Here is a 13919-nt window from a genome sequence, read left to right as displayed (position 1 = left end):
GAGGTTCAAAACGTCGTTATTGTTATATGTCTTAAAATGAGGTCATTTTTCTTGTTCAAGGTGGAAGCGATCACACAAGTATTAAAACATCTATTTTGTCTTAGCAGACGATGAAAATAACAACTTACATCAAATCCGCTTCTGTAGATTCTGTACAAATATAAGGTAAAAGGTGCCTCTCTAAAATGGCCGCCACCAGTATATGTTTTCAAATGAGATTTTACTGGCATGCTGAGTGCATTATACATAAAAGGTGCCATTTCAAAATGGCCGCCACCTTTATATGGTTTAAGAAATGAGGTTTTCTATGGTTTTTTAGTTTGCCCCAGATGTTAGTGATTGCATAAGTATAAAAACGCACACTTTGTTTTAATAAGATGGTAAAATAACAACATATATTTAACCCGTTTATGTAGAGTTCATATAAATATATGGCAAAAGGTGCCCCTTCAAAATGGCTGCCATCATCACATGCTAAAAAATTAGATTTTATTAGTATGTTGAGTGTATTATATGCCGCAAGTGCGAGGTATGGATCAGTATTTCTGGTGTAATAATTATACATTTTGCCATATGTTATTGTAAGCACAGTCTATTTTGTTTTAGTGAGTGATCAAATAATAATATATATGAAATCGTCAGTGCAAAGCTTATATAAAAGTGTGGTCCAAGTGCCATTTCAAAATGGCCGCCACCGTTATATATCTCAAAAGGAAATGTCTCAGCTTGCTTCAGGTGGAAATGGTTAGTGCAAGTATAAAAACGATGTGTGAGAACACAATCTGTTTCATTGTCAGGAGATCGGATGGCGTTCTGCTGTGGGGAACGCGTTACATACTACAATTATGAGGTATGGGTTGATGTTTCTTCTGTAATAGTGTGTACCATCTTTATTTTGTCCTAGTAGATGATCAATTGACAATACAAAATTTATATGCAGCCTTACTTCTAATGGAAATGGAATAGTGTTGGAAAGATGAAAATCAGAAGAACACAAAATAAATCTTTGAAATTTTGAGTTGTTTGTAATTAAAACTAATTGATAACCAAAATTAAGTTAAATGTGGAGGATAAAGTTTGTTACTTTGTAGGAAGTAACATATATGCAATTACTATATTAAGAAACACATTTTTTTACAACAGTTCATATTTTTTTTAAAAACAATATACAAAAATATAAAAATGAAGAGTTTAAAATAAAATACATACCGTATTTTCCGGCGTATAAGACGACTTTTTAACCCCTGAAAATCTCCTCAAAAGTCGGGGGTCGTCTTATACGCCGGTATACGGCGTGCCGAAACTTCAGGGGCAGGCGCCCTGTAGCTGAACCACCGTACGCTGCATTTGGAAATGAATTCCAAGCGTACGATGGGTTCCGCGTCCTCGCTGGCAGTTGTCTGGGCAGGCACGTGTTCCTGCGCGTGCCCCAGGCTATTCGAAGCGCGCTATTACGGTACCATAGAAACAACATTTGTTTTCTGTTTTCTGTTTCTTTCTTCTCGCGCATGGCACATGTTGGGAGATTACCATATAGTAACGGCCATTTTGGATTGGGATATGACAATATTATTAAAAAATATATATTTTGACCGCATTTAACTTTGGTTGTACTGCAGTTTCAACAATCTTAAATGTAATATTCATTCTCCGTGATTGGCTGGTTGTTGTATTGTTGGTGATTCTGAGGGAAGGCAATCTGGTGAGCAGATACATGTGGTGGTGAATACAGTACAGCACAGCACCAGTACCAGTATCTGTACCAGTTCATACAGTACAGCACCAGTACATACAGTACAGTATAAAAATGGCTAACAGACAAGACCCCATCCTGGCTCCACCAGCAAGAAGAAAGAAATATGAAGCCAGTTTCAAACTTAAAGTTGTAAACTTTGCCATGGAACATAATAACTGTGCTGCTGCAAGACAATATGGAGTAACAGAAAAGATGGTTCGGGACTGGAAAGCAAATGAAAAAGCATTAAGGAGTATGCCAAGGGGTAAGTGTGCATTAAGAAGAGGCACCCCACATTGGCCAGAACTCGAAAAACATGTAGCAGACATGGTGAATGAGCATCGCCAAAGTGGTTATATAGTGACACGAAATCAAATACGTTTGTTTGCCCTTCAGTGGGCCAAATCTAACCCAGATCACAGCAACAGATTTAAAGCCACTGTATCCTGGTGTACTAGATTCTTTGAAAGGCATAATCTGGTACTGAGGCAAAAGACGAAAATTGCACAAAAATTACCTGCAGATCTTGAAGCCAAAGTAAATAGTTTCCATCGATATGTAATACAACAGCGCAATAAACATGGCTATGCGTTAAGTAGTATCGGAAATATGGATGAAACTCCAATGAATTTTGATATGGTTGGAAATAGAACTGTCCATCCAAAAGGTGCAAAAACAATTTTAATTAAAACAACAGGACATGAGAAGTCCAGTTTTACAGTGGTACTAGCATGCACAGCTGATGGTGCCAAACTGAGACCAATGATTATTTTTAAAAGAAAAACAATGCCGAAACTCAAGTTTCCTGTTGGTTGTTTTGTACATGTACATGAAAAAGGCTGGATGGATGAAGAAGGGGTAAAGCTATGGCTTGATAATGTATGGAGCAGGCGACCAGGTGGACTTATTCAAAAACGTAGTCTACTGGTGTGGGATATGTTCAGGGCTCATTTAACTCCCAGCACCAAGCAAAGGCTGGCAAGAATAAACACAGATGCGGCAGTTATTCCTGCAGGATTGACATCGTTGGTACAGCCACTGGATGTGTGCCTAAACAAGCCATTTAAAGATCGCATTCGAGAACAGTGGAATGAGTGGATGGTTAGCGGCGAAAAGTCATTCACAAAAGGAGGAAACATGCGTGCTCCACAGTTGGATGTTTTGTGCAAGTTTGTCATAAAAGCCTGGAATGATATTGATGCAGAAACAGTAATCAAGTCTTTCAAGAAGTGTGGCATATCAAATTCATTAGATGGTATGGAGGACGACTACTTGTGGCAAGATGAAGAGAAACCCGAAGCTGAGACCACACCATCTGATACGGAATTAGATCCATACGATGACTGCCTTACAAATGTACCACAAGATGTAATTGATTTACTTATGATATCAGATGACGAACAGGAGGATTTTGAAGGCTTTTAAAGAGAAACTGTCAAGCCAGCAAGTCCTGTAAAAATAGCTTGGAGTTATGATGGGCGTTGCTGACTCCCCAGGATCTTGCCCGGCACTTGCTCTCTCTCTCTCTGTTTGTTTGTTATCTTCCTCCTATCATCTTCAGTTCCAGTTTGGTTGACAGCTTAGAGAACAAACAGCATGGCAGTTCCCATGGGTTTATTGTCTTATCCTTCCTTTCAGCTTTAGAGTGAATTAGGAAAAGTTTAATCCACTTGCACTGTTTTATGTTTACATGTTTGATGACAAACAGCCTTATGTTTATAAGTGACAGTTTTCCTACTACGTACCTGCATGTCATAAGCATTTGAATTAAAATTACCATATTAAAATCAAACCTGATGTTTTTTAATTTTTATTTGGTGTGCGTTGGAAGAGGGGTAGTCTTATATGGCGAGTATAGCCCAAACCCTATATTTTAACAGGAAAAAGTAGGGGGTCGTCTTATACGCCCAGTCGTCTTATACGCCGGAAAATACGGTAATAAGATGACATAGGTAGTTTTGGAGTAAGTGACGGAAACAAAGAAATAAATACAAAACTGACAATGTTGGAAATTATTGCAATTAATTAAAAAAATTTAATTTACAAAAATATTTTAGCCTTTTTTCCTCTATTTATATTTTTCTATAAGTTGTCATTAGTTTAATCTCTTTAATAAAATAAAAAATGACCATGATGGTGATTATTGATGATTTTAATTTTTTCACGGCATTTTATATTTAATATGGGTGGAGGATGTATATAGAATATTATATTGATTGATATCTTATGTATTTGTAAAAAATGTTATAGCCCTGAAGAAGTCCGTGAGGATGAAACGCGTTGGCTATGATGGATTAGATATTGTCATTGTGGACAAATAAAGAACAAAAAGTTTCAATGTTATGAGCCCATGGCTATTTGAGGTCTAGGGGGTTGGCCCTCACGACCCGTGCACTGAAAAGTGCCACAAATTGCATACACATAATAAAGGAAGAAGGTGCGGTTTCAGTTCACCTTGATCCCCATTTTTTTATTTTAAGAGGTTACCAGGGGTATCCGTGCACTAAGGCTAGGGGCTCAAGGGTATCCCTACCCTGGCCCTTTTCTTTATTGGAGGTTATTTTATTTTTTTCGACTCTGCTGAAGCCCAGTCCCAGACTGGCTGCCGACACTTCCTGTTTGAAATGTTGACAGCCAATGAAATCTCTTCACGAGATCTGGAGTATTTGTGAAGTCGTCACAACCGTATAAATATAGATTTGGATTTCCTTTCATTTCTCTTAAACTACTGAAAAGATAAGAAAAAAGGGTAATCGGCTGACCAAAAACTACCTTTTTGCCAAATTTAGTGTAATTCCGTCCAGTGGTGAGGATGCAGGAAAGAGTCTATGGGAATTAACAAAAGAAGCACACTTTTTTTGCCCCGCTTCCCCTTTTTCTTGCCTCCCCCGCTTGACAGTTCACCCCAAAACTTTCCATGCACAAGACTCTAGAAGACACTTTATTTGGAAAATGTCATGAAGATTCATCAAACGATGCCAAAGATAAAGCCAAGTCACAAATCACTTTTCCTATGGAAATTAGATCCCAACTATGATTACCTTGGCTGGCCTTAACAGACTCCTCAATGTGAGATATCATGTGAAGACTTTTCAGGATGCTGATAACCTACTCCATTTTCGATAGACCGGTAAACATTCTGACTGTGTAGTTCCAGGAGTCAAGCAATGATGTGGCTTATTAATTCTAAGTATTATCCCAAATCCTGCCCAAGTGCACTCCCCATGCAATCTCTGCATTATACCAGAACGTACCAATGGGAAGTAGCGAAGCATGGAAGAAGATCTAGGCAAAGAATCGGTTATGACTGGGTTCGTTCTTTGATTATTTTAAGCCAGGTTACAAGCTAGTAGAAAGGTTTCATGCTCCTGCCCCCTACCCTAGTACCTTGTGCATGCGTATAGAACAGTTTTGTATTTTCTTGATGGGCAGGGCGTAGCATTGCATTGGTGTTAGCTAGTTAGCTGCTCTCATATCAAGCTTTAGAGTCCCCAGACACAATTCACTCATTTGCAATTCAGTGCTCAACAGTAAACCCTATACGAACATCTGGTCTCTTGTGACTTGATTATCCCTGTAATTTCATGACTGAGATGGGTAGTATGGAAGAATCAGGCTTGGATCCTGATGCCTCCACTGCACAGGTTAATAACCCATTCTATTCCCCTCTGCAGTTTGTATTGCTGAACCTTTAGAGGTTTGTAGAATGCATAAGCATTTGTCCTGGCCCACTGTTACTAAAGTGATCAGATTAGATCAAATTTTCAGCAACACCTTGATCTAAAGTGAGTTCTGATTATCGCCATTAAATTCTTGCAAACCGACAGACTTCATCTTCACTTCGATATTACCATCACTGTGCTAGACTGAAATGGTCAGTGACAAACATTTAAAACATACATCGGTTCTAAAGCCACTTTTTGCCAGGTTTCTGAATGATGTTTGGGTTTTTTGCAGCAATGGGACGTGAGGACATTTTAGGCTGATTTGAGTACAATTGATAACAAATTGCTAGAGACAGAACTTCCTTTCTCCCAAGAAAACTGTAATGGGTTCTTAGTGGAGGAATGTTTCTGACTGTTAAAATGTTTAAGAGATGTAATGGGGTGCTAGGATAGTCAGGGGACAGACCTGGTAAGTGGTTTTCAGATAAGTGGACAGTCATCGGTCAGTAGCCTCGCCTCAGCTTTACTAGGGAACTGCCCACCCCCCACCTCCCGCAGCATTAGTGTAGCTAGGAAACTGATTGAAGTCTTAACTGTCTATAACAGCCTGTTTTGTACATCACAGGTCTGGACCACAATGTCTGTGGGTGAACCTGGAAATACCACCCACATTAAGCCCTGATTGCACTGCCTGCCTTTCTAAATTGTGTATCGCTCCCTACACCTTAATGATATAACCCACTGTCTTCATTTATTTCAGCGAGAACTCAAGGAACAACTTCGCGCCTTACAAGACAGCGAACGTGGACACACTGAGGCACTGCAGCTCCTAAAGCGCCAGCTTGCTGAGACGAAGGTAAGGTTTAGAAGAGGATAAACTGGTTTACACAGACCTTTAAAGAAGAGTATGGCATCACCATGCAACGGATCATGTAAATATTTTTGTCATCTGCTTATTGCGGTATTCAAATTTCCATAGACCATATCCATTATTAACTTGTATAAATAAGGCTGTGCAATTAAAAAACGAAATTACATAACAGAATTTCTAAAATTTCAAATTAAACTTCCTCCATTATCACCAGTGGGCTTTTTGCATCACCTTCAGCTTGATAAAATGTGTAATGGTGAAGAGGTAGCATTGACTACTTTGGGAATTCATCTGCCGGCCCAATAGAGACCCACAGTTCGGGGGTATTTACCCCTATTTTAGTAGTAACCATGTAACAATTTGTACATCTGTTACCTTTTTGATAACAGTTCTGTTATATGCCAATCCAGCAAATGTGTAAATGCAGATTACATTTGTTTATAATACATCATAAACCCCTTTCTTTTAGTCACATCATCATGGGGCTACTGTTTTCATTAGTGTGCCTTACAACATAAACATGCTCCAACACAAAGAAAGTCTTACAGCACCTTCTGCGTTTGTATTGGCCTACTCCTTTGCTGCTTTGTTTTGGCATTCATTAGATCCTGCTATCAGCCTAGCTAAGTCCTTTCTTCCTCCTCTGAAGGATAACTGCTTACAGACAGAAAACAGATAACATCATGAGCAACAAGATTGGTTCACTCTGCTGGTTCCAGAAGCTTCTGGGACTAGAAGAGTCTTGCACAGTGGTGGTACTCCATGACAAGCTTGACTTCGGCCAGCTGTTGGATTCCAAGTCTATCACAGGTCTGCAGTCCATGGTCCTGTTGTTTTACATGGTTTACTCATGTTACCACTTTTTTGTTGAGATGCACCTTCCGCATGTCCTGTCTTGTCCAGAGCACACAGTCACTAGAGACTGATCAGAGTATGCTTGAGATGTGGGGCTTATTGCAGGGAATCCTTCACTAACCACCCTTTCAAACAAATCAAATTTGTACCCCACGATAAACATATTGCAGCTGAAGGAAGTTTTCAGACTTTCTTCCAGTGAATGAATTAAAAAAAAAAATGGTGATGCACACAGACAATACCATGGCAATTTTATACATGTAGAAGCAAGAGGATACCCACTGCACACATCTGGCAGCTGGCCAGACATCTATGCAAAGGGGCTTAAAAGCACTGCATGTTTCTATAACTTGCTTTAGAAGGGTTGACAGGAAAACAAGCAACTCCATTTTCCCACATGCTTGGGGAATTCTCCAGGAAGTCATCAAACCAGAGATGCTTTTGTATCGAATGTTCAAGTAAGTGGCAATGTGCTCTCCTGCTGAGTCACTGGGGGTGGGGAGGGGGTCCTGGATGCCAGGGCAACATCATGATGTTGGAGTGAATAGGAAGATTCATGTATCTTTAATGAATATTAATTGTGTGATCCTCAGAGTTCCTCAAAGGATCTGGCCTAACCCAGAATGTTTCATATTTTAATTAGCTTCTACTTTGCATACCAAGACTGGTTTGTAGTCCTTTTTCATCTGTTTCAGAAGGACCACTTCAACTTCCTACAGAAGAGGGATCTCCTGTCCATGAAAGAAGGGGAAGGGCTGCACCTCTTCCTACCATTGCTCATCTTTTGTGCATGGTTCATGAGGACCTTGCCTTTGTAAGTGTGAGCCTTTCAGAAAAAACCTGCACTTCCTAGCAGCTGCTACCAAACCTTGCCAACCTACTCAGCTGTTCATTTGCTGCTGTTCTGGATTTTTGTGTCACCTAGATGAAACGTGGATCTAAACACCTGTATTACTGTGGAGGACTTCTCTACAACTAAGGAAATAAGCTATCAAAAGACATCTAACAGATCTGATGCATCGTTTTCTCCAATGAGGCACCCCACAGTCTAGTGCCACCTTAACCTGGATCTTAGCTAACCAGACTCATAAGCACTTCATCAATCGTGCCATTAACATTGCCCGGAGTGTAAACAAACTTCATGCCTTTTATAAATGACTTGTAGCATTCCTTCAGTACAAGGTTTTCCTGTCTTTGTTTCAGAGACACTGATGAAACTCTATTTGAAGGAATGTGTGCTTTTAACATTCTTTGCTTGTCTGCTGGCCTATCCAGAATCTTCACAACTGTTTGTGAGGCTCACATTGTGCTGTTTTCTTGACAAAACCAGGAAATTGCTTTCTTCGATCAACTGCCTATGTCATTTTGTAGTCTGTGTTGCTAGTTGAGTGGCTGCTATGGCCACCATTGCCAGATTGATTATGTCATATATTATCAATTGCATTACACTAAGTCTGGTGTTCAGTAACACTCCACCAGGGCTGGGCCATAGTCTGTTGCATGTATGTTGCATTTGTACATATATATACCACTCAGACATATGCTGGGTTGATATTTTGGCACACCCCATGCTCATTTTGCTGATTGCCGATAGTTTCCTCTCTAGGTTTCCTCCAGGATGGGTTTTAGCAGGCAGTTCTACACGTTGGCCCAGGCTTAAGTTACTATACTGAATAACGTCTATAATGCCCATGGCTACTCATAGGGCTTCCCAGCACTAAAACAGAGAGGATAGCGGCACCCACAGCAGTTAACAGCCAAGTCTTGGGTTTCTTATGGAAACCTCAAGCGAAGTGGCAGTATGGACTTCATGGAGAAGCATATTCTAAAACTTAGGGCAGAGATATAAAAGACCAGTCTCCTTGTCTAACAATCTTCACCCGCGGGAGTACTGCAAGGCTCAGGTTAAATGAGCGTAAAGCACGGTTGGGAACATAAGGGCTGACCATTGCTTTATACATAATACCCAGTGCCCTAAACTGGATTCTTTTTGTAGTGGGTAACCAGTGAAGCTCTTACAATTGAGCGGAGACTGAAATATGACAAGAGATATGCCAGAGTAGCCTAGCAGCCACATTTTGCACAATCTGCAGTCTGTTCATGAGGGATTCGAGATTCCCAAGTACAGTACGTTGTGGTAGTCCAACCATGAAATAATTAAAGCCTGCACAACAGATCTGTGAGCAGGGTCCTGCAGGGGCCCCATAATTTTACTCAGGCTTTTAAGTAACTTAAAACACACGGTGGCAACCCTATTAATTTGAAAGTCCATCCCAAGATTGCATTCTGTGTAAACATTACGATCCTTCACCACCTGCTTAGTGGAAGGAATGGGCCTAGAACTTCAGACCAGTTCAATGAGCCCCAGAGCTGATTCTGATTACCCACCACCAGGACTTTGTTTTATTTTAATTACATTTTAGACTATTATAATCCATGCAGTGTCAATGCTTCTAGGCAGGTCTCAGTTCAAGGCCATTCTTCATAAAGGATAAAGACAATTGGGTATCGTCGGCGTAGGAAAACAAGGTGTCACCAAAAGTCTCTACAAGATCTGCCAGGGGGTGACCATATATTCGTTGAAAAGCGTAGGGCTTAGGAAAGAGCCCTGAGGAACCCTGAACAGCAGCTTGTGAACTGAGGCGGAGGAGATACTCTCATTCACTTGAAAGGTGCGCTCCTGCAAATAGTAGCAATACCAGAGTAAGGCATGACCCCTTATGCCACAGCTGGCCAGCCCTGGAGAAGAACACTGTGGAACTCAGTATAAAACGCTGCAATGAGATCATGAGCGCAGTGCCTTCTATTGTATTCTCAATTACTTTGGGATCTCACCACAAAGTCAAGAATGGGAAAAGGCAAGAATTTAAGAGAAGGATTAAGTTACCTAAAGTGTGGCTTCATTCTCAAACCACACGGGCCTGTTTAATGGCTTGATAGCGTTTTTTTGGACGAACGATCTGTTAGGGTTGATAGATTAGCCATGGGTTGAGATGCATATTTGCACTACGTTTATGGCACTACTCCAACAATTTGCATCATATGAGGCAAGTATTGTATGTCTCCATAGCAATAAAAGATTCACACATTTCATGGGTGGAGGCATCTTCTCTTTAATTGCTGTGGGTTTAACTTCTCATGAGCCTTAACAGGAGTGAAAATTAAGGTGCTATTAATCTGGATATTCATGACTTTCTGTTGATGGGCGTGGAATGATGTAAGTGTTTTCCTTTTGTTAGCAAGAATATAATTTATGGTCTAATGTAAAGTGCAGGCTAAAATTGGGTACGCTTTATGACTGAACATTCTTGTGTTTTGGTATGAATTTGACGAAGCCGGAAAAGCACCAGTGCTGACCAAGCCCGAACAGCACCACTATTTATTTTAATCCCTTAACTTCGATGGGAGGGAGAGAGTGAGTCAGGGAGGAAGGTAGAAAGGATAATTGGGAAATGATGAAGGGTGCTTGCAAGTAGGAAGAAAACGCAGTAAGCTATGTGGAGAAGGTAGAGATGGCTCTAGCATGAGAGATTGAGCATGGATTGTTTGGTGAAGATTAAGTTTGAAGCCTGGGAAAAGGCAGCGGACAAGAATTCAAGTGTGAGGACAATGAAGTGAAAGGAAATGCACAATGTAACGTGAAGAAAGCAGTCACTGGTCAGGGACTTTTAGAGGATAGGTAATGCAGGGTATAAGAAAGAAAAGGGATGTGGACTGGTCTAATAATGTGAGCCTAGGGATACGAATGGGCGGGTCTATGATTCTGTACAGGGGTTTTAGGACAGGTAAGGGACTGGCCGTGGTCTCTGCACATGTTTGATTAGTGCGACGCAGGGGCTAGTTAAGTCAGGATACAAGTTTTGCATGCAGTTGGGCACTCAGGGGAGGGGAATTCATCAGGAAGAGTAAGTGCTACATAAATGCCATTGCAATGTATTACCATGAAAATCTGAGTGAAGGCAACTTATTACAATTTTACAAGGAGGGGAGATGGCCCGTATGCAAATGGACCATTATGAAGATGGTTTTGATCTTTTTTTTGACATCCTACTATTGGGATGGAACTTCCAAGAATTAGGTTCAACAGGGTTCAAACTGTACTCAGATTCTATCCCTACAGTTAGTACAAGTTCGTCAGTTTTGAGTTGCCTTTTCAAATAATGCAGGTTAGTTTTTGTTAGTGACGGGAGAAGGGTATACTGTTGGTTATTTTAGTGTTTATTGTATGCTGAAACTGCTACAAAATTCTGAGAAGGAGCTAAGAGAGCTTTCGTTATTACAGAAGGGAATTGGGCTGAAAGAAGGAGGTACAATTAGATTGTCTTGTTAGTTGCTTGTGTGCCTTGTTGCCCTTACACTGGTTATAACAGGACAGAAAAGAACTTAAGGAACATTTGAAGAAGGAAGGATGGTCCAGGTTTACACAAAAAAACAAATGGAAAGTAAATGATACCTGTGAAGTTATCTCAACACTGCATCTGATGTATATACCGTTGTTCACCACATTACTGCAAACCACTTATCAAACCATGGATCCGACTAGGTTTTGACCAATGGTATCTTGCATTTTAACATGTTGTGTTGGTCTTTTCTGGGTTCAGGCTTGTCCAGTTCGTCTAAATTTTGGTGTCTTTCTATTACTGTTCCCATTGTGCTACACAGATATCTGCGAAGGGTTTGCGGTCCACGATTGGCGAGGCATTTGAGCGCCTGCACCGTCTTCTACGTGAACGTCAAAAGTCCATGCTGGAGGAGCTGGAGGCAGACACAGCTCGGACTCTGACAGACATCGAGCAAAAGATGCAGCGCTACAGTCAACAGCTTCGCCAGCTGCAAGAAGGAATACAGATCCTGCAAGAGAAGCTGGGGGAGATGGACCGTCATGCATTCCTAGGGGGCATCCCATCCTTATCTGAGAAGTATGCCACAACCTATGCCTCCTCATTTTTATGCTAGTGCTTATTAGAAAAGGCTTCTACCTACTTCCTATTCTCTTTCTGCTGTCTCTTCTTTATGGGGCTACCAGTGCCACTCGTCCCACTATACTGGGACATCATCCTGTAATCTTTTTTTTCCCTTAACTCCTTCTCCTACAGTAGTTGCAGGCCACTGTACTATCTACCATTGATATTGTTTATCAACCTTTTTAGCCTGTTTGATTTTGGGGTACTCCAAAGATGTCTGTCTTTCTCTCACTCTCCCCTTTTTGGGACAGAGGTTCTTTGTCTGTTGTACTTTTCCTTTATATGTAACTAAAATATCCATCCCTTTTTACTTATCCTCCAGGCATAAGTCTTCGCACTTTTCTTCGAGTGCTTCTATACCCCAATCCTGAAGGGCAACTCACCAGTTCTACTTTTGTGACCTCCAGTTACAGCTCCAACTCTTTTGGCTAGTCTGGTTTCACATTCTCACTTACTTGTAGGAGGCTGGCCCAGGAACATCTTAAGAGTAATCTTTTTTCAAAAGCTTCCTTAAAAAAATCCCTCTCCCACAGATCTTTCTCCTTGAAGGATATTGAAGGAATGTCCTATACACTGCACCCTCAACTCTCCAAAGCAAGCTAAATGGTATTAGCTCATTCCGTATTTACTCTGGGGTCAGTTTCTAAAATATTCTCACTCTTTATATTGCTCTCATATCCTTTAAATAAGTTCAGTAACTTTTTCTGTGCTTCCTTCTTTGAAGCATCTTTGGAGATTTGATATACATATGCTAAAGAAAGAATCAGAATATGTACCCAATAAAGAATGCAAAATGAAATTTAAACAAAGACAAACAATTTGTTGAAGATCATTCCTCCTACATAGAGATTTTTTTCTTGCCATCTTTCTCTCTCTGGCACATTGAGATTGTTCTTTTCTTCTCTGATTGATACTGAAAGATATGCCTTTTGACCCATTTTTGCCATCCGAGGCAGCTCGAATGAGTCCTTTTGCTGCCTCACTTTACTGCACCTTCAAAGGAGCCTCCTTGCCTACTAACTCGTCTGCAGCCAAATGCTTCTATCTGTACCCCTTTGCTTGAGGGGATCAAATTTCTAAAGGATATGAACTCCTGTGCATAACTTATTTGAACATCCTCCCTCAGGAAAATTTCTCCATGGGCTTTCCCATCATCAGTGTCACCGTATTCAGCACAGTGTTGCCTTTGGTGTCTTGCGACTCCACTAGAAGTGAGGTTGTGAACGCCAGGTAAGGCATCATGTGTGCTGGTAACTTTGGTTCCTTTTTACTGCACCTCCTAGAGCCACAGATCCTGAGCCATAGATTGTTAACGTTTTCGACATTATGCTGGTTTTGGAGACTTTGTTTAACATTGCCATCTCTGAAATCTTCAGGGTTTAATTCCTGCACATCTAGGAAACAACTGACCATGACTGAACCCCATACCCTTTGTATTTGTGGTGTCTTGAACAGGATTACGACCATTCAAGGGCTGACCACCGCCAAAGGATGCATCTGAAAGCACTTGGGGACAGACATTCTAAGCTGATGTTTGCCTTCATTAAAAAATCTCTAGACTCCCACTCCAGATTTAATACAAAATCTAGGTCGATGAAAGAGGCAAAAGTGACCGTTGACATCAGTGACATAAGAAAGAGAAGAAACATCAAAGGAGGAAGAGCGAGGTGTAAGAACTTTACTCTCCAAAGTCTTCTTTGGAGTCAGTACCTTCTCTTCCCTGTATTCTTCAAGTTAGTTTTCCAACGTCTAGTGTTTGAGCCAGACAGGTGTATGGTGCTCTGTTTAAATGTTTGCCTCTCCTCCCTCTGAGAGGCCTTTGTAGGCTC

The 13919-nt window shown here is 40.8% G+C and overlaps 1 protein-coding gene across 1 annotated transcript in view; it reads left to right on the top strand.

Annotated features, from left to right (window-relative positions):
* TRIM62 (tripartite motif containing 62) overlaps window positions 1-13919 on the top strand; it is a 151050-nt gene that overhangs the window by 99957 nt on the left and 37174 nt on the right. Inside the window, exons 2-3 of the mRNA XM_069240293.1 lie at window positions 6161-6256; window positions 11789-12045. Coding sequence (XP_069096394.1) covers window positions 6161-6256; window positions 11789-12045 — 353 coding nt within the window. The remainder of the gene's footprint in view (window positions 1-6160; window positions 6257-11788; window positions 12046-13919) is intronic.

Source organism: Pleurodeles waltl, chromosome 6 (genome assembly GCF_031143425.1).
Source record: "Pleurodeles waltl isolate 20211129_DDA chromosome 6, aPleWal1.hap1.20221129, whole genome shotgun sequence".
In the NCBI taxonomy this organism is placed as follows: Eukaryota; Metazoa; Chordata; class Amphibia; order Caudata; family Salamandridae; genus Pleurodeles; species Pleurodeles waltl.
This window is presented reverse-complemented; position numbering and strand designations above follow the sequence as displayed.